Raw genomic sequence first — 23597 nt, 5'->3', positions numbered from 1 at the left:
TGAGCATCCCAGCCACCTCTAATCAGATTTTTAATTAGGGCTGTACTCAGATATAATTCATATACCCCATAAAATTCACCCTCTTAAAGTGTACAGCTTTCCTGTATTCAAAGTGTGCAACCCTCACTACTAATCTTAGAACATTTCTGCCCTCTCACAAAGAAACCCTGTACCCGTTAGCGCTCATTCATCATTTCTAATCAGGTTTTTAACTGAGAGTAAAGAACTGTTTTAAAATATGTATAAGTAATTAAATGGTCATTCTGTTTCTGTACCAACTCAGAGTAATTCTGAGATAAGGCAAAGGTTTTTGAATTACCACCGTCACTAAATGCTCTGAGTCAATCTTCGTTAAATAGAGAACGTTATACTCAAACTGATCGTGGATATTCCTCTTGTTTTCTTTGTAGGGACAAGATCAAGACCAATAGAACTTTGTAGAGAACGGAATGCATCTGTCCTCTCTGAAGAAAGATCATCTTCTGCAAGTCAACCAGAGAGAACTCTTTTCCTCCACCAACTTTGAGCAAAGCACATAGTCACTACAGTGCTTGAATGTCTTATTTTCTCTACATGAGCTGGACCTTTTCCAGAGAAACCTTCTGTAGCTGCTCCATATCTTCACTAAAGTAGCACCTTGAGCAATTTTTCATAGTATGTTGCTGTGATTTGGTTGGCGCCTGTCACGAGAGAGCGCAAAGCCTCATCAGCGCTCTGGTGTCCTCATACCTCCCTCCTCATTGTCATAGAGTCGAGTGTGTACTTTGTCCCCAGGATTCTAAGCTCCTTCCTCATTCCAGATGCAGCCAGTCTCTACTGTTGCTCTTTGTGACCAAATACCATGTTTTTCCAAACCACCGACTAAGGCCTGGGTGATCTGGAAGTTGGAGACACCAGCAGAGCGTGTCTTGATAATTCAGTCCCAGGGCCCTTCGTCTCGCATTTGCGTCCTTCCTCACTCTGTGATTTTGACTTTGGCCTTCTTCCATCTGATCTGAGTGAGGTGTGGCACCTTTCACATTAGGTCTTACTCTCCGATGCATTGATTTTATTTTAAAATTCATTTGTGTACTTCCCTTCTGTCAATTAAAGCGTTCCAAAAGGTGTCTTGGAATTTTTCACTTAACTGCTTGGTTTCAAAGATCTTAAGTGAAAAACTACCTTCTGGTCCTTATCAAATTTGTAAAGAGCGGGAAGTGGAGTTTTTATGCTCTGTAAAAATTTTGCCAGTCTCATTATCAGATTCCTTTGTAGTTTTCTAAGGAATTGGAGGTCCCTGTGTGATGCACTTTACTAGTTATAAAATAGGCTGTCGAAGGCAAAAGTTCTTTCTCATTTATTTTGAAAAATGCCCTAGGTCTTCATAATTTTCATTTTCATGAATGGTAGCCATTTTTAGAACTGTCGATCTGATTTTCATACTCCTTTCCTTATTGCTGAAAGCTGGACCGGGCAGAGGACTCGGGCTGAGGAGAAGGAGGTCGGGTTGTATGTACCCTCAGCAACGGAAGCCTTCCCACAGTCCAGATCAAGGCCTCGCTTCATACGGCTCCACACGGTGTTTCTCTCCACCGTGATTTCTCCTGTCTTGTGCTTTGGCTTCTGCCTTCTTGTGACGCCCATATCCATGTTCCCATCCAATTTTTAAGCACTGAGTTCACTGATGGAAAAGTTGTAGCTTCTAAAGTACACAGTACAAAGTCCTTTGGTGCCACGGTGGCGTCCGTGCAGGTGCCCTCGCTGTGGCCTCCGTGGGGGTCGCCCCGGGAGGGGAGGGGTCGGGCTCTGAGCAGCTGCACGCGCGTCGTCCTCGGCAGCCCTTTCTCTTCGCTGCACCGAGCCTGATTTTCTTGCATTTCATTGTGTTACCTGAGCTCGTGGTAGTTCCCCTTGGAAAGATCCCTCATCCACCCGTACAAAGGTCTCATCAGGGAACTCCCATAATCCACTAGATAAGAAAAAGACAGACGTGCTTCTGAGAGAGGCAGGACAGGATCGTCCGGATGGAGGCCTGCGGGTTTGAGGACCGAGTCCGTGTCTTGGGGATGGGGCCATTCCGTGTGATCTTTTCCTTGTGTCACAGATGTAAAAATAGGGGCCCTTTCCATCTCAAGTCTCCGACTGTCTTACAAACATTAGGTGGTAGAGCATCATCTTCCCGGGCCTCCATTTCTAACCATGCCCCTTTATACTTTCACATGTGCTGTTCCGCAGCGGGGGCGGAGGCCACGGACCGAGGAGTGGTCCCTCCTGCCTTGTCCTGGCAGCGTTTTGCTGTGTGCTTGTGGACATTGTTCTGCCCTCACCAGCTCCCTGTAAGGGTGCAAGAAGGAGAATAAGGTTTGGAAAAATCCTGTCGCGTTCTCCCCTTTATAGGTCTTTTTCAAAAGTAAAGATCTCTTTTTGTGTTTTAATGACATGATTGGTAGTCCTTTCTGATGCACTTGCCTATCCGGCTGGCTCCTGTAGTCTTGCCTCTCCCGTCTGCCTTCTGCATTAAGAATTGACCTTTGCTCCAGAGCAGCAGCCATAAGAAGAGTTGCAGGAACATCTTGCATTCTCACGGCTGAGTGGCCCCAGCATTCATTTATCCTTCTTGTTGGCCGTACGTGGCCCTCTGAATCTGAACATGGGTGCATGCCTCTGACTGTGTGCTCGGTTTGTCGAAGCAAATGGTCAAATTGCCACATATAGGTTGTAAAATAAATAGACATAGACCCTTTTTAAGCTGAATTCATTTAGTACTCCCATTCCCTCTGTGTTTCCTCTCATGTCCTCAGTTTTTAGTATTTGGGGACTATGTCTGCTATTTGGAATAGTTCCTGGCACATCATAGGTGCTTAATAAATATTAGTTGAATCAATGAATGAAAACTGACATTTGCCTTGGGTGGCGGGCAGCATCTTTCTATGTTCTTAAACTATTTTTGTTTCCCAATTAGAAACAGTTCAGGTCAGGAGCTGTGGAAGGACTGAATCTCCTTTTTACAGGCCTGAGAACAATGACTTTAAGATGTAGAGAAATGAGAGGTGCCTGGGTGGCTCGGTCGGTTAAGCGACCAAGTTCAGCTCAGGTCGTGATCTCATGGTTCCTCAGTTCAAGCCCCACATAGGGCTCTGTGCAGACACCATGGTCCCTGCCTGGTGGTCTCTTCCTCCCTCTGTCTCTGTCTCTGTCTCTGTCTCTCTCTCTGCCCCTCCTCCTGTGCGTGTGCACTCTCTCTCAAAATAAATAAACTTAAAAAAAAATAAAATGGAGAGAAATGAAAGAAGAAGGGATGGCTCCACCGGAGCCGTCTGTTGCTTTTTCTGTCTCTGAGGGTCTGATTTTGGCTCTTTAATATAGTGGATTTTTCCATCCAATCAAGTGAGACAGTGTTACAGCCTTGCTTATCGATTCCAAAGAACCGTCACAGAAAGGCTCCCATTTGACCCTTAGAGTGCCGTGAGGCGGACGCTTCAAGTATTCCCTCTGTTTCTCATGTGCGTTCCAAAGCAGTTCACTGGTGTGCCCAGGTGAGTGCAAGAACCAAAGTGAGCAGCTCGGTCTCGTTCCCAGTGCTTTCCACAGGTAACCGGGTCACTAGCATGATCTCTTTTGAGGAATTTCTCGGGTATATTAACACTCAAGGGCAGGATACAAACCAAAATTTTTCTATAGTGCCAGAGAATTCCATTCAAGAGAGGTTTTCTTTTGTGTGTTTTCATTTTGGCATCGTTAGTGAGAAGAGATCATCGAATGGACTTGGCAGCTTTTACCTCGAAAGACAGGCAACTCAGAGTGTGTAGCTGCAGGTAATTATTAGAGTTATTTAGACTTAATTCCATGTTTCAGTTAACTCAGTGCTCACTGCCAGCCCTCTCATACAAAGACTCCACATCCGGTACTCGATGCTTTTATCTTTTAGTGGACTGGATTACAGCTTTGGTTGGATTTTCTTGCATATTTACCAATATGTTTCTGTTGCCATTCCTTAGGAACAGTAATTTGCCTGGCTCTGAGATTCTTGGATCACATCCTTTTTCCCTCAGTTCTTTAGACACGTTGCTTTATTATCTTCTGCTTTCTGGTGGTGCTGAGAGGCCTGAGTCCAGACAGATTTTTTTTTCGCCTTTTGCAGATGGCCTACTTGTTTGTCCCGGGCACTTGTGATTTCTTGTGTATCCTTGAAATCCATGACTGGATTCGAATCTCAGAATTGACCGTTGTCTGTTGGCTTTTTCTGATCCATGATGAGTGTTAGACATTGTCATTGGGCCTTATGACATGTCTTAGCAGTGTATTTGTGCTCTTTAATAATTTGCCCCTCTATGGGTTCTGTGTTATCTGTCCTTCACATTTATCTTTCCTTTGACCGCTTTCATCCCCTCGTCTTTCTTGATGCTGTGATATTTTTCACCTCGGGTCTGATCCTTCATCTTCTGTGGCATTGGCGAGAGGCGTTGCTGCGCGCAACGTGAGTTTCACTTCTGTTACGCTTTCTTTTTTTTTTTTTAATCTGTTTCTTAGCTCTGTCAGCTTTTTTTTGTTTTTTTCCATTATGTTGTCCTCTCTGACTCCTGGTTTCATTTCTTGGAAGGCTGAACTGTGTTGTCTACAATTTTCTGAAGTTACTTATCTGTTGTATGTGTGTGCTTATCTGTTGTATGGTTCCTTCCTTCCTTTCTTCTGGGTTGTTTGGCTCTTTTATTGTTTCACAGGTATCGTGATGGGTGTCTCTGCTTATTATTTGTCTTGGCATGGGACCAGTTCTGGCTGCCCAAGAAGAGTGTGGAGAAATCCTCCTCGACTCCTCTTTTCTCAAGTGAGACGTGTTTGAATGGTCACCTTCGCACTAGATGTTGATGGGTTGTAATGGTGGAGGCGGTTCATGTTTTTCAGTCTGCTACTTGGATACGGGGGAAGAAGGAGTTAAGCAAAGCCTCCTTGGGACATTTTGTCTCCAAGTGCCTTCCATGGACGCTGCTGAATCCCCTGCCCAGCCGGGGGAAAGGAATTCCTTTTGAGCTTCCCTATTTCCACTAGGTGTCGCCCTAGCAGGAGTGTGGTGGGTTCGTACTTCTGCTCTGCCGGACTGTCCGTAGTCAGCACGTGTGTGGTTGGCTCCCGAGTTCTTATTTCTGTCCCCCACCCGCAAATGGAGCACCTGCCATCTCCCTCTCCCCTCCCAGGTTTGCTGGTGGAAACGTGCCCGTGCGGTGCACGCTCAGCTTCTCCTGACTGCCGCTGTCCCTTGTTTCTCCAAATGAAGAAACGAGTGGTAGAGTCCTTTGGAAACCTCTCCTGAACTGCCCAGCAACTGTGGTCTGCTTGACAAATGCGAGAACGCTCCTTTGATTAGTCTCCAACTTTGTTGTATCTGTCAGATACTCCCCCTGGAGTCCTTGGTATGGGGTGGTGGCTTTTATTAGTTTCATAATGGCCAGCTTCTTTTTCAGTCTTTGGATGTGTGTGTTGAGGGGCAGGAGCCCTGATAGAAACATGTGTTTACTCTGCCATCTTTCCCAGTGGTCCAGGTGCTTAAACATTGACTTTGAAGATAATGTCCTTCGTGGTCATAATGTGTATGAAAGTAAACAGAAGGACCCAATATTGCTAGCAGGAAAGGACCATTAATAACTTAATCAATACAGGATTTTTGTTTATTGTTCTGTGTGGAAAGATAACTTTTAACTCAGGTTCCTGTTCCATTGATTAGAGATATCAGTACCTTCTGGTTTGAAAATAGGGGACGATGTAATGAACTGAAGAAGTTATCAGCCAATGACAGTTATTAATTGGTTCATTAAATATGGTAGACTAGCACATAATCAGAGTTAGCAAGAGAAGCAGAAGCTGTTTTCAGTTAATAGGTTGCTAGTCCAGCTGTCTTGCTGAGGGTATTAACCCTGGTGAAAGCTCGATCGTGACACGGGGTTTCTTACCTGTCTTTTCATTTCATCGCATTTTAAAATTTGGTTCATGAAGAAATAGGGAGTGAAGTTCTCATCAGGATTATTTTTGTTATTCATGAATATCCCTTGAGATGGTGTGTAGGTCTGGGGCCTACTACAGAGGCACACGAGTTAATGATTCTAGAGTGCGTTTACAGGTGAACGATGGGGTGGGCGCTCTATTGGGACTGTTTGTAGGGTCGAAGCCTCCTTGCCTCCGTGGCCAGCATATTCCACTAGGCAGACTTACCTTTGGATCCCAGGATAATGACCAAGGAGCGTGACCTACAGCCTTGCTCTATGACCAAACTCTACCGTGCAGTGCCTTCCACTAAAGTCAGGGTCTTTGCCCTGTTTCTGTCCTGGTGTGAAAGGGAAAATTGAATATGTGCCTACGCATCAGGGATGAGTGAAAAGAAAGTGGTAGACAGGAGTTGTGTAAAAGGAAGCCGTGTTTATTCTTCCATTTCGGTAATGAGTGTCTGCGGGGTGCTAGAAACTGTGCTAAGTGCCGGGCACGTGGCACGTAGCATAGCAAATGGAAATCCCTCCTCATGGACGCCATGTTCTAGTAGGGGAAACAGACAAGACACAAAACAAGGAATGTTTCGGGTACGATGGAGAGATGAATACAGTGGAGAAAATAAATACAGTGGAGAAAAAGAAAGCCGGGGGGTGGGGGGACGTGGGGCGAGTTAGGGGGCTTCAAGCCCTGTAAACGTTGTTTTGGTCAGGGACAGGCATGTTCCTTAGATGAGGAAGTGTTCGTGATTCCCGAGTTCTTGTCGCCTTTGCATCCATTCCTCTGCCCTGGGAGGGCCGTCTTCTGTGTCTGGCTCTGTGTGGGGCCCTGCAGGGGACCCTGCCCAGGGCCGGAGCAGCCCTCCAGGTACGCACAGCTCCCGAGCCTGTTGCGTCTCCGTGTGTGGCTGACCCAGGAGAGACCCTGGTCAGGTGGGAAGAGCCAGCTTTCACGATCCGCTTTCATTGAATGGTGTGGGCCGTTGTTTCCTCATAACACAAATGCGATGACAACAGGGTCCAGATGTCTTTTTAGGACTTTAGAAATCATGATTTACATACACTTCTAACGTATGGACGCCACCGCTAGAGTTAAAATAGCAGCTCGCCAAGAGGAAAGACAACTGGCTGGCTCAGTTGGTAGAGCCTGCGTGCGACTCTTGATCTCGAGGTTGTGAGTTCAAGCCCCACGTCGGGTGTAGAGATGACTTAAAAATAAAATCTCGTAAAAAAAAGGAGAAACCCTCTTTACCATTTCCACACTGGTTTTAGAGGTAGAGGGATTGTCCAAGAAGGCTTCCCTCTCAAGCCCTCAGGTTGGCATTAGCTGTGGTCACCCCTAAAAATGAAAATAAAATGACAGCAGTATCCTAGTCACAGAAGCCTCAAGAAACCTTTGTTTCTGCCTTTCCGTCGGTCTCTAAAATAGGGACACGAATTGCCCATGATCCCAGTGACAGGGTCATTGTGGCCGAACGCGGGCCGCTACTTGTGTTGTGGCGCAAGGTGGCTTTCTAAGGGAGGGCCAATTTGTCACCCTTTAAATGGACTCACTTGCATATAAACAAAAGTACCGTAGGGCCTCACTCCTGAAAGCGTCCCAACAAATGTCCGCTACGGTTGTGGGCCCGCAGTAGGAGAGAGCCCGCCCCTCTGCGCCTCGTACGCCCGGGCCGCGGGGTCACTCGCTGGCACTGCACCCTTTCCCTCCAGCACTGTGGTCGGCAGGGCCGCTTCGCCTCCGGCCTGGAGCGACTTCGGCCTCCGATGGCGGCCACGCAGCTCTCGGAAGCGGCAGGGCTCCAGGGCTCCAGTGCCGTGGTCCGGTGGAGACCGTTGGGAATATTTTGTGTGCGGTTTTTGGAAATGTTAGAGAACTGAGGGGTCGATTGGCGGCAATACTGCATCCAGGAAGCTTCCGGCGCAAAGAGTACGAGAACTTAACCTGCAGAATATTTCTCTGTTCTATAAATCTCTCAGTGACATTTGGATTAATCAAGCATAATTAAATGTAGTTAGATTTTTGTCAGATTGTAGTTCAAAATAATATTCATCTATGGAGAGGGTAATATATTCTGTAGAAATTTTATTAAGCACTTTAGTTAAGCAAACACTGAGGAGAACAAAATCAGCCTCGGGAAGGTTAATTACTAACAAAACAGAAAGTATAGTAGATTATGTAAATCATTTTAATTTTGAATACCATGGTGTGAGCTCTAATTTACATAGAGAGGTATTTTAGATTTGTTTTTCATATTTTCCAAAAGTACAGAGTTGGAATTGCGCTCTTTAAAGGTTCCAGTCGCTGTAGGTTTCCATTCAGTTTGCTGAACTTCTTCGTGTTTTCGTTTCCACAAGTGAGAAACTACAGCCGCGTTCTTTAAAATGCAGCTGATTATCTGTGTATTCCACTAAATTCGTTTCAACCGTAAGAACTGTATTTTCATTTCTGTACCTTTAAAGAGGTCATCTTTTGAAGAGCAGTGTGAGGAGGGAGGTTTGTGAAGGCATCCCGCCGTGCCTGGCCTCTCACTAAATGAAAAGAGATTTTTTTCAAACAGGTAGATCTAAAGAGTTTAGACTGTGCTGATAAATCTTTTTATTTTAAATAATTTCTTTCAGGGGAGAAGTAAAGAGACCAAATCGATGTTTCATGGTCTATTTTTTTGTACTCCGAGGATGACAGTTTCACTACCCTTGCAGGTCTCAGGGAACAGCCTTTGTCAAGAATCCCCACGGAAATCTCTGAAACTGTATCACGGTGTATTTAGATTTGACAGTTCTTGTCTAAATTTCTGGAACTAGAGTTTCAAAAGTATTGTCATCTCAGGAGCACGAGATTACCCAAGAAACTTGAACCTCACCCTTATCGCCACTGAGAGTCTATGTACTCTGGGCCTTTGCATAGTAAGTGACACCCAAACGTCCTTTGTTTAGTAGCTGTACAAAGGTCTCTCTATCACACTTACTGCGATGTTCGTAGAAAAACCCTGCAGTTTGATTTTGTTTGCTGAGTTTGCTTCTTGGCTTTTCCAGTTTTGTACCGGATTCTGTTTTCTATTGGAATTGAATCCTTTGGGGATAATAGCATTTCATTTAAAAGAACGTTCCATTAAATACCTCTAACTTCTGCCGACCTATTTGAATTCACATACCTTTTGCAAATGGGCCAAAATAGCACCAATGTCCAAGAGCATATATACAGTAAGCGCTGTGTTGACCTACGGTTAGCAAAGGAAAGAAGCGTCCGGTTCTGGCACGTAGGGCTGGTTTCCCAGCAATTCAGTTCATCTTTGCCTTCCAAACTGGTCAAAAATAGCCAGCTAAGAACGGAATGCATATTATTGACACAACTACTTCATGTTTTAAGATCATCTTAACCTTGAGATTCTTTTTGAGAGCAAAGCAAAGGAATCCTGACATTCAACACGAACTCTGTTTTGTGTCTTCCTATGTGTCAGACGTAAAAAGACAGTTCCAAAAGTTAGATCTGATTGGAAGCCAAAGGCATTCGTTCCTCAGTTAGCCACGCTACATGTAGCTGACAGGAAGAGTTTGTGAAAACAGGCGGGAGGAGTGTAAAATTTCGTATTGTTGTTTATAACGCACCATGGTACCACTTTCTTATAAATTCCATTTTATGTTTGTCCTCTGATCCGTTATAACCAGGGGAAACGTCAATCAGTATTTTAAAAGGCCCTATATTTACATTAAGAACTGGCTTATGCCTGTATCTGACAAACTGCTGGGGTTGCTCTCCGACGTGTTTAATTAGAACGGATGCTTTAGAATAACTAGAGCCGCGGCCTGTCACTGTGGGGATCTGAAAACGGGAGAATCCTGCCACTGCAGAGGGAGCAGGCCGCATCGCTGTCGGGAGGCAGAGTTTGCCTGGCTGGCCGCGTGGCCGGCGTCAAACGTGAAACAAGAGGCTGTATGTGCTGGCTGTTCCCCAGCCGCCTAGGTGACTCTTCCCCGGGGAAAGCATCACACAAAGCGCTCTGGTATCTTGCTTTTCACTTTTAAAAGTTCCTGTTAGAGCTGCCATGTGAATGTGCACGAGTCATTGTGCATCTAATTAAAATCATTCCTTAGACCGAACCACACTAAGTGCATCTTGACTCTGAGTAGACAGCCAAGGCAAGGTTGAGCTGGAAACTATAAGGTACTGGGTACTTTAAAACTTCAGGCTGACTTCCTTGGTGCTCCCTCCCCCGTTTCCATCTTCCTCGCCATTACAGCGATTACTCTGTTACGCTGCGCTGCGCTAGGTCCGAATGCTACGCTCTGATAAAAAACCCGGCTTGCTCTTGAGCGCGTCCTGAACAACACGACACGTGCCTTGGCGGAATAGAGCATACCGCTTGAGCATTCTGGCCAACCTGATCTCTGCCGAGTTCCTTGGTGTTGAACCGATTTGAAGTTGCAATTTGCCGCTTCAGGTTCACGGAGACACCACACACCATCTGTTGCTCTGAGTTCACGTCCTCACAAAGCTGCACACAAGCGCTTGCAGCTTAAATATTTTCCAGATTTAGGACCCGAGTTGCGAATACTTCAGAAATGCTTGAAGAAAATAGGAGAAGTCATTGCGGGGTGAAATATACCATCGTAAACACAGCTAATGCTGCATTTAAATGTAGTTCCTTGCTTGGCCAGTTTGTCATCACGGCTCTTTAACGCACGCAAGCGGTGATTAAACTGGAAACTGTAGCTGATTTGACAAGGGAAGAGTATTCACTTACACGAAATAAAAGTTCTTTACGAGTCTTGTACCTCCACGTCCAAATCTGACCTGGTTCGTTTTGCGTATCTGTCGATTCTGTCACGGCGATAGATTTACGCGCGTGTCCAGTGCTCACGAGCTGCCTTGGGACTCATAGAGTGCAGCCCAGCCCCCTCATGTTCTGTGCTGTTCTGTGGCCTGGCTGGTACACGCTGTCACGAGTGGAGGATGACACTGCCTTGAGGCAGTTCGTCACCTCACATGCTTCGGAGAAAAGTGTTCTGTTGTTGGGATTGTTGGAAAAACACAGCCAGAGGAGTGTGTGGCTTAGATAACGTTCCCTGTGAGTTGCAGAGCCATCTGCGGTGTGTATCACAGCCAAACTAGTCGCGGAGCACGGGGACAGTTCTGTACCACCGCCATCGAACAATAAAACGGTAGTTGTGATTCACTGCGTGTCAGTGTGGTCTTTTCCTGAGCTCTGGCCTGTGGTCTCATCCCTCCCACCCGTGAGCCTTGCCGTCTCGCTTTCTGCAATTCGATACGTGAGCAGCACCAAGCACCTTCGTAAGTTGCTGGGAGTGGACAAGGACCCTTACCTAAATGCTTATGCTCGATCGGAGGAAAAATAGGTTATTTGGATTCTTGGCAGCGGGGAACATCCTGTTGGCAGAATAAAGGAGCTCCTCACAGTGTATAGTTTTAACGATATTTTTCAAACATGGATCAGGGAAAGGGGACCATATATTGTCCACGCCCGACACTTTTGGCAGCGAAAAGAGCACTATTAATAATTATACGCTAAAGCATGTAAACACGTGCAAACCAGGACTGTGCTGGGCGAATCGGGCCTAACTGGCCATGGACCACCTACACCAGAATCACACAGAGTGCTGGTTAAAATGCAGATTCCTGGGCTCTCCCTCAGCTCTATTCATTCAGATGCTCGGGGCCGGAGGCCTAGGAATCTGTATTGCAACAAACGCCACAGAGAAATCCTTTAGAAAGTGTAATTTGGGAACCGTTGCCATATGGAATACGCGGAAGATAAACAACTTGGAATTTGCAATTAAAGGGCCGTTGCTTCCATGGTGTCTTTTGAGGATGTGGCACAGCCCGACACCAGGACCCAGCGCCTCCGAGGTCATTTGGCTGCGGTTACGGGCTTCCTGAATAATGACTAAGCGGTGTGGTCTTCGTGCTATCTACCAATGTGTCATTCTTCTACTAAACAGTCAATGGTGAATGGCTGTCTTTCTAAGACTTGAGAGTACCTACCTGCTGTCTTGTATATTTCTCGCTAAAAAGCAAACCTAGAAAATTTGAGGCAAGAAACTTGGGTGTAAATGATTCTTGGGGTTAATATCAGGGAGTCCACACATTAGCCTCCATTCTGCTACCAGCGAGTCGTTAACTGCATCTTGGTTTCCTTGTCTATAAAATTAGGGCGTTGGACTATATGGTTCCAAGGTCCTTCCCAGGTCTGATATTTTATGGCACTCTTTAACACCTAAAATAGGAAGCAGGTACCACCAGCTGCTTTCATGCTGTGATGCATTTTGCCCAAAGAATACAAAAGCAGTGGCTCTCAGAAGCGATCGTGGTTTTAGTTCACGTATTTAAAGTATCTGTCCGAATTTTACCAAAAGTCAGCCACTGTGTGAGCCCATCACTCATGACCGGGGGACTAGCATTCTTGTCGCAGTCACTCCTCCCCTGTTTTGAAATCATAAAGTAAGTATGGTTTAGACTCACAAAGAGACCCTCCAACTCAATGTCTATGGTTCTGTGAAGCTGCTGCAGTGCATTGCTCTTGGATGTACGTTTTGACTTCCTTGTCATTTATTTCAGGGTTTTCCAATGACTAATGCATGTTTGCAAACGATCATGCGATCTCTTCAGATGTTCCTAGTAACACAAGAATGTACATCGGGAACACGAGTAAATCGTAAGGCATTGCGTAGGAGGGGTTGCCCCTGGGAAGGGTGCGTGTAGACCACTGCCCGCCAGAGCTCTGTGATGATGGGAATGTTCTCTATCTGTGCTGTCCATTATAGTCGCCCCTGGCCACTTGAACACTTAAAATGTGGCTAGTTCAACTGAGGAACGGAACTGTTTATTTAAATGGGATTTGTCAAAATTTAAATGGCTACTTGTGGCTCAAGGCCATCATGTTGGACCTGGCAGCTGTTGAATAGCCATTACATGTCGTTGAATTGTTCTGTTAACACCGAGCACCCGTCTTCACCAGCCACTGGAATGGGTGCTTAACAGTACTTTTGTCATTTCTTAATGTTGGTCTTAAAACGAATCCTTTGCCTACTGCCCACTGATGACACTGTTATCAACATAATAGTCTCTCTTTGGATAAGAAAATGAGATTTAGACCACATTTCTCCTGTCACAGCGGTATGGCAGATCATTTCTCATCTTTGTTATACGAGCCATTGGTCACAACCTCTGAATCCATTACTCTCCGAGGCTCACTTTGTACCCTGAGTTGAGGTATTAAGTGTAGCCCAGAGGGTCTCAACCTGGGCTTGTTGGAATCGGAGTCCTGGGCCCCACTTCGGATCCATTCTGTCAGATGGCCTCTGGGACATATTCTTAAGAGTCCCCTAGGAGATGCTAACATGGGATGGAGCAGGTTGAAAACCACTGGTAAGTCCAAACCTGCCTAGGAGAATCGTAGGTGGCAAGCAGCGGCCAAGCCCGTCTCCTTGACACAGAGCAGGTCCTAGGGGCCTTGCAGTTGTATTGATGTTCTGTTTAGCAGGTGTTTGGAAAATACTCAGAACAGACAAAAAGGCCTTGATTTGAATTCGGGGCAGCTGAGCAGCCTTGCTGTTTCTTACTGTGCAAGAAACTCTAAGTTAGGCCAATGGTCTTCTCACTGTTCCCCGGCATCGTCGTCTGAACAGCCCTCTCCAGCCCTCAGACAAAATAAACGCGTTAATGCTTTCAGTAACGGTGACGGGTGCAGAGCTTTCCACGGTTCCTTAGTAACAGCTTAATATAATAGTGTAATTATTTCCAAAGTTAGAGATAATTATTGTCACCTTAGCACAGTAACTGGAACAGAGCTTCCTATACGAAAACTGCTCTTTTCCTAGGGCTTCAACTGGCAACAGAATAGCAAGTTTACGGGGGCAGATACTGCCCCGTTATCCAGGTGACAAAGGCCCGTCAGTCACACTGCAATCGAATTTAGGGTGAGGCCTCGAATGCCCATGTCACTCATCAAATAGTTCTGTCCAGATAAGAGAGTTCAAGTCTTCGGGGCGAGGCTCCACACCTGTTGTTAGGACCTTAAAGGAAAGTGTGTGCTGATGCCTTGGGACTTCGGTAGCTCACCTACAGCTGTACTATTCATGGGCCTAGCGAAGGCACAGCAATCATGAGCCTCCTCCATTCGGCAGTCCTCAGAGTGGTTTCTGATAAACAGAAAGTCTATTTTTTTTAAGTTTATTTATTTTTGAGAGAGAGAGGCAGAGGATGGGCAGAGAGAGAGGGAGACACAGAGTCCGAAGCCAGCTCCAGGCTCTGAGCTGTCAGCACAGAGCCCGATGCGGGGCTCGAACCCACAAACCGTGAGATCATGACCTGAGCCGAAGCCGGACGCTTAACCAAGTGAGCCACCCAGGTGCCCCGAAAGTCTGCTATTTAAAATCTACTTATTTTCCCCTACTCTGAATAAGATGTGGCAGTCCTTGCACTTGGAAAAAGAGCACCCCACACCCAAAGAAATTAGTAAAATATTGTGAAATTAGTTGTTTGTAAAAGCACTGTAAAACTCTATTTGGCACAGTTAGAAACCTGGACTGTTCAACAAGGGCTCAGGAAAGTCAAAGGTAGGGCCAGTCAGGAGAGGCCATAGTTGAGAGTCAAGCTACTGGGCTTGAGCTGAAATTGGCATGGGGGATGAGACTGTGTCCTCTTGAATCTTTGTGTCCCCAGGACCTAGCAGCTCACTCAAATGTTTATCGAAAGCTCCAGACAGGAGTGCAAATGCTCATGGAAGGCTCCAGTGGGAAAAGAAGTTACTCTAGAAAGGAGTATGGAGTAGTCTGATGCTGGATGGCTGGAAGTGAGTTCTAGCTTAAAGTGGTCGTGGTCAACTTCCAAGGACCAGAAAAAGAAAAAAACACAAGCCAGGTGGAGAATAGGCAGGAAACCGATTCTGCCCAGCAGTCAGAAGCTGTATTCCTGAGCCTGCTACAGTAGGAACGTATCCATTTGATCAAAGACTTTGGTTAGCTGCCCTTTTACTCCTTGTCTTCTTGAGACTGCCATGTATGAATTGGAGGATATATACAGAGAATGGGGCGGGGAAACTCTTAAACTTCCTTCTCTATCAGCCATGGCTCCATGTTTGTGAGTCGAGGACCCACCTCCACGTCTCTCCTCCTGGACCAATTAGCATGTTCATTTGGGTCAGTCATCTCCCATGATACCTATTCTGTGCTTCTCTTGTGGATATCAAGACTTGGGAGAAACCTTTTAAGCAGGTTCATCATGAGTAGATACAGCAATGTTAAAAAGAGGAACATGAATCTATCTGCATAGGGGTTACTGTTCCTCAGCTCAGGAGCTGGAAAAAGGTTCAAGGGTTTATGACCATTGTCTTTAGTCACCTTGTGGTAGACAGCATAATGGCTCCCCAGAGGTGTCTGCATCGTAATCCTCGGCATTTGGGAATATGTTGTATTACGTGGCAACAAGGAATTAAAGTTGCTGACGACCTTCAGATAGGGAGATTTTCTTGCATTATTCAGGTGGGCAAATGTAAACACAAGAGCCCTTATATAGGCAGAAGGCATGTGGGAGCAGTGTTAACATGAGAAAGACGGCCCTGGCCTTGGCTGGCTTTGAAGATGGACGGAGGCCACGAGCCAAGGAATGCAAGCAGCTTTTAGAAGCTGGAAAGTGCAAGAACACATCCTCCCTAGAGCATCCAGTGCGGCCAACGTCTTAATTTTAGTCCAGTAAGACCCATTTTGGGCTTCTGACCTCCAGAGCTGTGTTGTTTTAAGCTGCTGAGTTTGTTCCAGAAGTAGGAAACTAATATATACCTCTTCAGCTTCTTTCAGCTATTGTTGATCCCTGGGTACCAGGTATGGAAACAAAAAATAGAGTCAGTGACTCTCTTGTGTTCATGTTGGTTTGTGGTCAGACCAGTGAATGGCTTCTTGTCAACATCTATCCAGTGGAATGGGACTACCAGGCAAGAAAGACTGGTTCTCTCGTCAAGCTGTGTAATCAGTCATGTCCTGCCACGTGCATGGCAGAAGATGACAGGTTTTCTTTGAACTTGGAAATTTTCAAGTGACAAGTTCATTTGCAAGTATAATTAGCTGAAAAGGTCCCTGTGGAAAGGGTAAAGTATCCCAACTCTTTCAGGTATAGATTCATTAATTCTTTTAAAATGGAAGGTTACATATCAAATATTTTAGTTATGTCTAATCCCTCCATCAGAACTCCGCTTTTGTGAATACAGTACAGTAACCTGGCATGTCAATTTCCCTCCCTGCCTGCCCCCCCCACCCCCCCGCAGGAAAGAGAATGAAGGGAAGGAGAATAAAAATCGCTTGTAGGAGACAAGTCAACCCTGCTCTGAACAGTTCTCCTCAAGCTTCCCATATTTGGTCAGCTATGGCAGAGACTCAGCTAACAAGGTCTTTTTTTTTTTTTTTCTAGAATATAAGTTACAGCCGCACAGCAGGGCCTAACAGAGATCTATTAGTGCCTACAGATATTTATGCTCTTAATGATATTTTCGCATTTTACTGGTTTATTGGTTTTGACTTGATGACTTCTTAAAGAATTTAACCACTGGGTATACTTGGGGGTTTATGAATGGTCATGCTTTGTCTGAATGGCATCTCGGTGGGAGTCTTTTTATCTAATGGCTCCTACTGAAGAAGTTGCTTAAACACACAACTCCAATAACCCGCGAGGCCTCCGGTACGAGAGGACTCTGTGCGTGTGCGTGGTTTGTGTGTAAACATTTCTGATAGTGTACCTTTTTATCCTGGGGTTCTGTTTACAAAGGCTAATTGTCTTTGTAGCAAATATGAGAGTCCCTCAACGTGAATTTTACTGTGCTTTAGAATGGATTGCCTTTCTTTTGGGAACATTTCTGAGGTCTCATGAAGTCAAGAAGAAACCTGTAACTCTTGCTGTAATTACAGCCTGTCAAGAATGTGTCTGATCTGGGCAACAAAGCCAAGTAACACGGTCTATGAATAATAGGTATTCTGTTTTTAAGTGGATTCCCTTGCTGGATGCGGGCCTGGCTGTTGATTCTAGAGTCCGGGCTACTGTTAGAAGTGTCATTTCCGAGCTAAACCTCCCCAGATGGAGTTCACTGAAACTCCCAAATTAAGCTAGTGGAGGGCACGTGCCCAGGTCTCGGCACTGCAGAATCTGCCTCAGTTGCTGGCCTTTGGGCTCCCGATGTAGTGCCTCCACCCCCGCCTCTCTGCTTCCGTCTTATCAGAGGCGCGCTTCCCCCAAGATGTTAAAGTGGTGGAGATGGCCACGCCGCCCCGATTGGGTACAGGTGAGAAGCCCCCACCAGGTGGCAGGATGAGGAAGGTGGGTGGAGCCCGAGAGCCGTGGAGGCCAGGGCGTGTAAGCGTGTAAGCGGCCACCAAAGAAAGCTGTCGGCTGTGCTGGGCCACCCCTCCAGCTCTCTGCTGAGAGGTAAGCACTTCCTCGCGGTCACTTGGTGACAGCATCCTAGCCGGAGCAGCTTAGGGACACCGCGGGCTGTGTCATACATTCAGAGACCTTAACGGGCAAAGACCCCAGAAACCATTTCCGTCAACCCCCTCCTTTTACAAAAGCAGACACTGAGGCCACAGAAGTGAAGCGGTTTGGCCTCGGTCACGAAGCCAGTTAGCACTGGAACCTAGAACTCAAGGTCCCGACCGGGCTCCCTCCGGCGACCTCCCCTCCCGGTAGCCTAACTAGCTCGTCAGTCAGGTGTGGGCCCTTTGCCCCGAGCCGCGCAGCACAGAGCCCCCGCCCTCTGAAGTCCCCTCTGAAGTCCGCAGCTGGCCATGGGCGGGCCGGCCACCACACCTGGGTTTTTCCCCTCTGAGCTGGCACTCGTACACGCGAACGCAGAGGCACACTTTGAAGAAACACGACAAGCCAACGTGCAATTACGTGTCCCTTTATTTATAAACAGGTTGGGAACGCTGTGTTCCACTGGGGAGCGGGGGTGGGTCGGGGAGGGACGAGGGGGTAGGGGTGGAGGGCTGATTCCAGTAGTTCGCGTTATTCAGCACCAGAGCAAATGCTTGGGCGTAAGGTCGTACTTTAACCCAGACGAGTCTCCGTCTTCTTGTATGTACAGCAGAGTCTTAAGTGTGTGTGCTCTTCTTATGGCTTTGTCCCGGTGCACATCGCAGTGACACGACAAAAAACTCAATTCTAGAGAGAAGTAGAAGTTGCAAATGCCTCGTGAACTTATTCGTTTTTCAAAAGTCTGATGGCCAAGACTAGTGCTGAATGGATGCCTGAGGAACAGGAACATCTCTGCTCCAAACGGGCTCATCTGATTCAGCTGAGTCTGAGCCGCCAACTCGCTCGTCTCCCTGGGGTACACCTGGGTGCTAAAGGAAGTCCTGAAGCTGAAGAGAACACAGGCGCACGCTCTTCCCGTCCCTCCCTCCAGGGATGGACTCACAGTGACTACAGCCCGAGGCAAAGAGCAAGATCCCAAGCCCGCAGAGCAGGTCAGAAGGCAGTCTTAGGTCTCAGGGTCGCTCGTCTTGAGGTCGGTTTCCTTTGCTTTTCTAAGGTCCTGGCACATGGGGGCGGGCTTGCCAGAAGCGGGCCGTTCGGTGTGGCTATGATATTAGAGCTCTCCTGTGTTTTGAGCTGGTGGAAGGGTGAGTGTTTGATTTCAGGGCCCTGGGGAGAGGGTGTGGCAGCTGACGGAGAAGTGGTGAGCCGGGGGAGCTGGGGGCGGGGGGGCAGGGAACCCACACCCCGCACGGGTATTCACTAACCTTGGGTGCCTGTGAAAGGAAGCCTTCTTTCTTCACCTGTTAGGGGGTGAGTGACACTCTGAAAGGGAGCAGAAGGTGACTGCTTCCCTACTCCCCACCCTCCACCCTCGTTTACACCCGTCTTTGTAACCTGGCCCCCGTCTGCAACCCTCACTACTGTTCTCTAGTCCTCAGTCAAAAGCTTCCTCGCTTTCTCTCATTTCTGCTGGCCTCTTCGAGCCTGCACTTAATTTCTACATCTCTCGCTCCAGCCCTGACTCACTCTGGGTCATTACTGTTGATTGGTGGGCCCGAACAAAGAGCACCCCCATCTCTTCCTGGGGGGTGGGCTGGAAGACGCTCATGGCCAGAAGCGCCAAAAGTTGGGCTGTTGGGCTGTGGAATCCCGCCCCCCGCATTCCTTCTCAGTAGTCTCATGGCCTTACAACGCTGGGCGGGTGCTGTTGGAGGACAGCAGGGGCTCGGAGGGTGAGCTTTAGAATGGCTGGTGGGCTGTTGTGGCCCATCCCCGAAACATCCCAGACATTGGTCGTTTCCCATTCGTGGCGCTGAGTCTGAGTCACATAGGTGGCATCTGTCAGTACGCGGTAGAAGGCCCGCAGACGCGTAATCAGCCCGATCGATCAGCCCCACGTTATTTGCTTCAGAACACAACTCAGCTGGGGGCGGGCCTGCGCCGGGGCCGTGCAGTAAGCACAGCAGAGGCCCGCCCAAGGTAGTTTCTCCTACACATAGAGCTCCTGAAGTGGTTTGAGAGCACGGGTTTCCTCTAACGTCCTTTCCGCTCTCGAGGCCCCTCTTCTCCCCTTTTTCCTCCCCCTGTTCTCCCCCACCTTGCCCTGCCCGGCTCTTCTCATCCTTTCACTGCCCGAGTGTCAGGCAGCCGAGACGGGGTCTGGGCGCCAGTTTGCTCCAGCTGCATGAAGGAGGGGCGAGCGAGTGGGCACAACGGAAGCACGGGGCCTCACTCCCTCGGCAGGGTGACGCTCTGGGCCTTGACTACAGGCAGGTTCCCTCTAGAGTGCCGCGTCCCTGCCGGCTCTGTGTCCCCCACGACTGCTCAACGTTACTCTGGAGAGAGTGCCAGCAACGAGGGGGTTCCAAGCTAGCTCAGCCTCATGGTCTCGCTTCCCAGTAAACCCCACTTCTCTCCAGGTGGGCAGGGAGGTAGTTCAACCCCGACACCAGGGGGAAAGACATGCCACCTTCCTTCGTTGGTTGCCCCACTTCTCGCCCAGAAGGCTGGTTCCCGAGGCCTCGGAAGAGGGGTGTTTGTGGCATGAGAGATGCTGAGCTCTTCCCACAAGTCGCTGGTTTGGGCCTCTGCTCGGGCCCCAGCTGTCTCTGGCTTTACTGGGACCGGCGGGCAGTGCCTCCTCTACCTGAGAGTGTGGTTCTACACCCTGACTCTACCTGCTCCTTCCCGACCTGTCATTAGTGGCCAAGAAGTTCACACAACTCCACAGGAGCACTTAGGGTCCTCGTCCCATTTGGCAAACCTAGGGGCGGGGTAGCGGTCTAACAACCTAGAGCATGTCTATGCTGAGATCAAACTGAGATTCCGACACTGCTCTGGGAAACTCTTCAGAGCCTCCCTCCAAAACTATTACGGGAGGCCATGAGAACAACATGCTCGATTCCTGGTCGGGACAAGACATTTCTACAGGAATCCAGGATGGGTTTTAGACAAAGTGCCCAAGTCACAAGGGAACCAGGTAGTTCATTAGACCGAGGATTTCAGCCAGGGTATTAGGGTGAGAGCAGGGGAGTGTACTGTAAAATGCTACCACCGTATATTCGTATTGCATATGGTCTACACCCTGGAGAGCGTATTTGGAGCATACATAGGACAGATACGTGCAGGTAGCACCCCCTATTGGTATACTATGTGGTTTGGTATATCAAATGGTTACTTGAGGTCTATGAAATTGTTAAGTGGTCAGAAATGGGAAAAGCCATTCCACAGTTAGCATCCTTTAAGGAGAAGCTCCAGGAGACCTTGAGCATCTGCTAAACTCGGAGCCAAAGCAGAGCAGCTCCTCTTGACATACGTGCGCACACACACATACACAAAATGTTTTTCTCTGTTGCGTTTCCCACAGATAAAGGTGATTTCTGGAAGGCCGTGAAGTCGAACCAAAGATGAAAAAATACAACCAGGAACATATTAGGCCTTATGTGGCATTCTCAACAAAACTGTCTTTTGGATAAGAAGTTAAGGTTCATGCTAGATGACCTTTTACGTATCTGGCCTAAAGCGTGTCTTGATCTATGCACCACATTCCTGGAACTGGCAAGGATAGATGTGTTGCAACATCAGGTCTCAGTGGCTCAACTGAGAAGGTTGGAATTTGTCTTGAACTTGGCTATGTCAGAAGCACTTCGCCACCTCTATGGGAAACCATTTTATTCTGGCAGAGCTTGGGTGGGAGGAGGCAACGTGCAGGGCCCTTGTGAGCTGCAAGTGGCGGATTGAGGGAATGGCCGCTTCCACGGGTGGTGAACTTGGTGGGGGCGGGTGGAAGGACCAAAGCAGAAGACACCCCACTGGGTGCAAGTCTCCTGGGGGTGCTCTGCATCTTTCCTTAGCAAGGTTAAAGTAGAGTGATTCTGGATGCTGCTAAGAAGGTTTGTAAAGGTTGTCCGGCTAGAAACCTCCATGCAGAGCCCACATGTTAGGCTGAGTGGAGACTGGGGGAGAGCTGGTCCCCAGGCCTTACCTTAGCTGAGCCGCTGCCCCTGCGACTGTGACCCTTCCAACCCCACCCAGGCAAGCCCGGTGACCCCGCCCCCCGCTCCAGCCCGCGCGGGGTGGCTCTCATCTGCCAGCAGCCTTTACTTCTCATCCTCATCCCCCTCACTCATGCTGCTGATGGAGGCTGAGGCTGCTTTGGGTGAGGAGGGGGGTGAGGTTTTGTTTGGGAGCCACGAGAAGGTGGGTGACGGGGAGCGGGACGGGGACCGGCTCCTGGTGGGGCTGCTCACTGGGCTCTGCTTCGGGGACAAGGCCTGCAGCATCCGGCTACTCCTCTCCTGGAACATCTGCTTCTAGAGAGAAAATGGGGAGAAAGGGTCTGTTAAGTTAGTCTTCTGAGCTGGTGGTGAAACAGGGCAGGAAAGAGAGCTGGCACCCCACCAGGCGGGCACCCACGCCCCCGTACCACACCTGATGCCCGACACTACCCGCGGGGAGGAGGGGAGTGAAAGGCAGGGACGGCCAGACGCCGACACACAGATGGCCATCTGTGCTGGCTCCTGGCACTCTCCTCCTCGCCTGCCTTGACTCCAGTTACCAAATGTAACTGGAGGGGCTGCGACCTGCCAGGCACATAGTAATGTCCTAGGCACGGAAGGGTAGGGGGACACAGAAATCCCTGTCCTCATCGATATGAGGAGGACTCCCATAGTAAACGAAGGGAATGAGATACGTGTATGTCAGATGGATGTACGGGGTGTGAGAAAAAATAAAACGAGAGGAGAGCAAGATGGGGGTGTGAGGTGGGGAAGCGCTGGGCAGCAAAGGTAATTACAGTGCTCAGCGAAGGCCACGAGGAGAGGCTATTTGAGCAAAGACCTGAAAGAGATGAGGGCCAAGGGCCCGTGTGACTGGAAATCGGGGGCAAACACATTCCAGAAGGGAGCATGCGGTACATGTCCAGGGAGGAGGGAGGAGGCCATGGCGGCCAGAGTGGAGTCACCCCGGGGAGGAGGGGGTTAAGAGGAAGTCACCAGAGAAGTGACACAAAACTGTGTCCCGTAGGCTCTTGGTGGCTGTGTAAGAACTTTGGCCTTTACTCTGAGAAGAAAAACCTCGGGATAGTTCCTTGACCCCTGGAGTTCTGGGTCCAAGAGTCAGGAACTGTGACTTTGGCTTGAAAAGGACCACTCTGGCCACACTGCTGGGAGCACACTACAGGGAACAGACTACAGTGGCACGAGAGCCGGAGCTGGGAGAACGGGGTCGAGCGCACCGTTTTAAGAATCCAAGGTTACATGAGGTGAGAAATGGTTGGAGGCCCGGTAGATTTGTTTTCCCCGGATTTTTTAAAGTATACCTGACTTAAGGTGGAACCCACCCTTCTCAGCCTACGGTTCTGTGAGTTTTGATAAGCACCAGCAGGGTATGTGGCCGCCCGCACAGTCAAGGTCTTAGGAGAGTTCCATTGGCCACCGAGTTCCCACGAGATCCTTTGTCACCCCCTCCCCCAGCCTCCGGCAACAGATCAGTTTTCTGTCCCTACGGTTTTTGCCTTTTCCAGAATGTCCTCTAAATGGAATCATGTAGTATCGTGGTCTGGCTACACTTTTTTTTTTTTTTAAATATAATTTATTGTCAAATTGGTGCTCCCAGTGCTCATCCCAACAGGTGCCCTCCTCAATGGCTACACTTTGCAGGTAGAGCCCCCAGGAGGCGCTGACAGGTGGGATGTGCGGTGTGGGAGGAAGACTGATCAAGCGACTCCAGCTTCTGGCGTAAACGACTAGAAAGCCAGCAGTGTCATTTGCTCGGGTGGGGGACTCTGGGTAAAGGGGGTCTTGGTGGTAAGACAGCTCCGGCTCGGAACCTCAAGTGATCGCTGGCTGGCGCTTTAAGAACGGAGTCCTTCCCTGACACGGTCCATCCGTCTGCTTCATGGGGAGCCTGGTCTGGGCTGGCGGCGCCGTGAGCGCTCTGCCCTTCTGCTCTCCGCCTGCAGCTCGGCCCCCCACGTATATGTACGTCCCATCCCCCCCACCTCGGAGCACCCTGCCTGTGCTGCCTGGGCTCTATGCCTGGTTTGTCACGGATCCTCCGCCCCCAGCACCTCAGTCCGATCTTGGGATCCTAAATTGGCCCTGAGAGCCATTTCTCCAGTTAGCGATTTGAGACCTGGCTTGTCATTCGAGTTACGCATT

General features: G+C 48.5%; 2 protein-coding genes across 12 annotated transcripts in view; one reads left to right on the top strand and one right to left on the bottom strand.

Moving 5' to 3' along the window:
* Positions 1-647, top strand: part of PDK3 (pyruvate dehydrogenase kinase 3) — a 64872-nt gene extending 64225 nt beyond the window's left edge. For all 3 annotated transcript variants that reach the window (XM_019419717.2, XM_019419716.2, XM_019419718.2), the window contains exon 12: positions 411-647. In XM_019419717.2, coding sequence (XP_019275262.1) covers positions 411-431 — 21 coding nt within the window. In that variant the 3' untranslated portion in view covers positions 432-647. The remainder of the gene's footprint in view (positions 1-410) is intronic.
* A 20446-nt stretch (positions 648-21093) lies between these two features.
* PCYT1B (phosphate cytidylyltransferase 1B, choline) overlaps positions 21094-23597 on the bottom strand; it is a 138097-nt gene continuing 135593 nt past the window's right edge. For all 9 annotated transcript variants that reach the window (XM_019419735.2, XM_019419723.2, XM_019419728.2 and 6 more), the window contains one exon: positions 21094-21749. In XM_019419735.2, coding sequence (XP_019275280.2) covers positions 21537-21749 — 213 coding nt within the window. In that variant the 3' untranslated portion in view covers positions 21094-21536. The remainder of the gene's footprint in view (positions 21750-23597) is intronic.

This window comes from Panthera pardus, unplaced genomic scaffold (genome assembly GCF_024362965.1).
Source record: "Panthera pardus isolate Hobbes unplaced genomic scaffold, ASM2436296v1 HiC_scaffold_27, whole genome shotgun sequence".
In the NCBI taxonomy this organism is placed as follows: Eukaryota; Metazoa; Chordata; class Mammalia; order Carnivora; family Felidae; genus Panthera; species Panthera pardus.
Note: the sequence above shows the minus strand (reverse complement) of the source record. Positions and strands in the feature narration are given on the sequence as shown.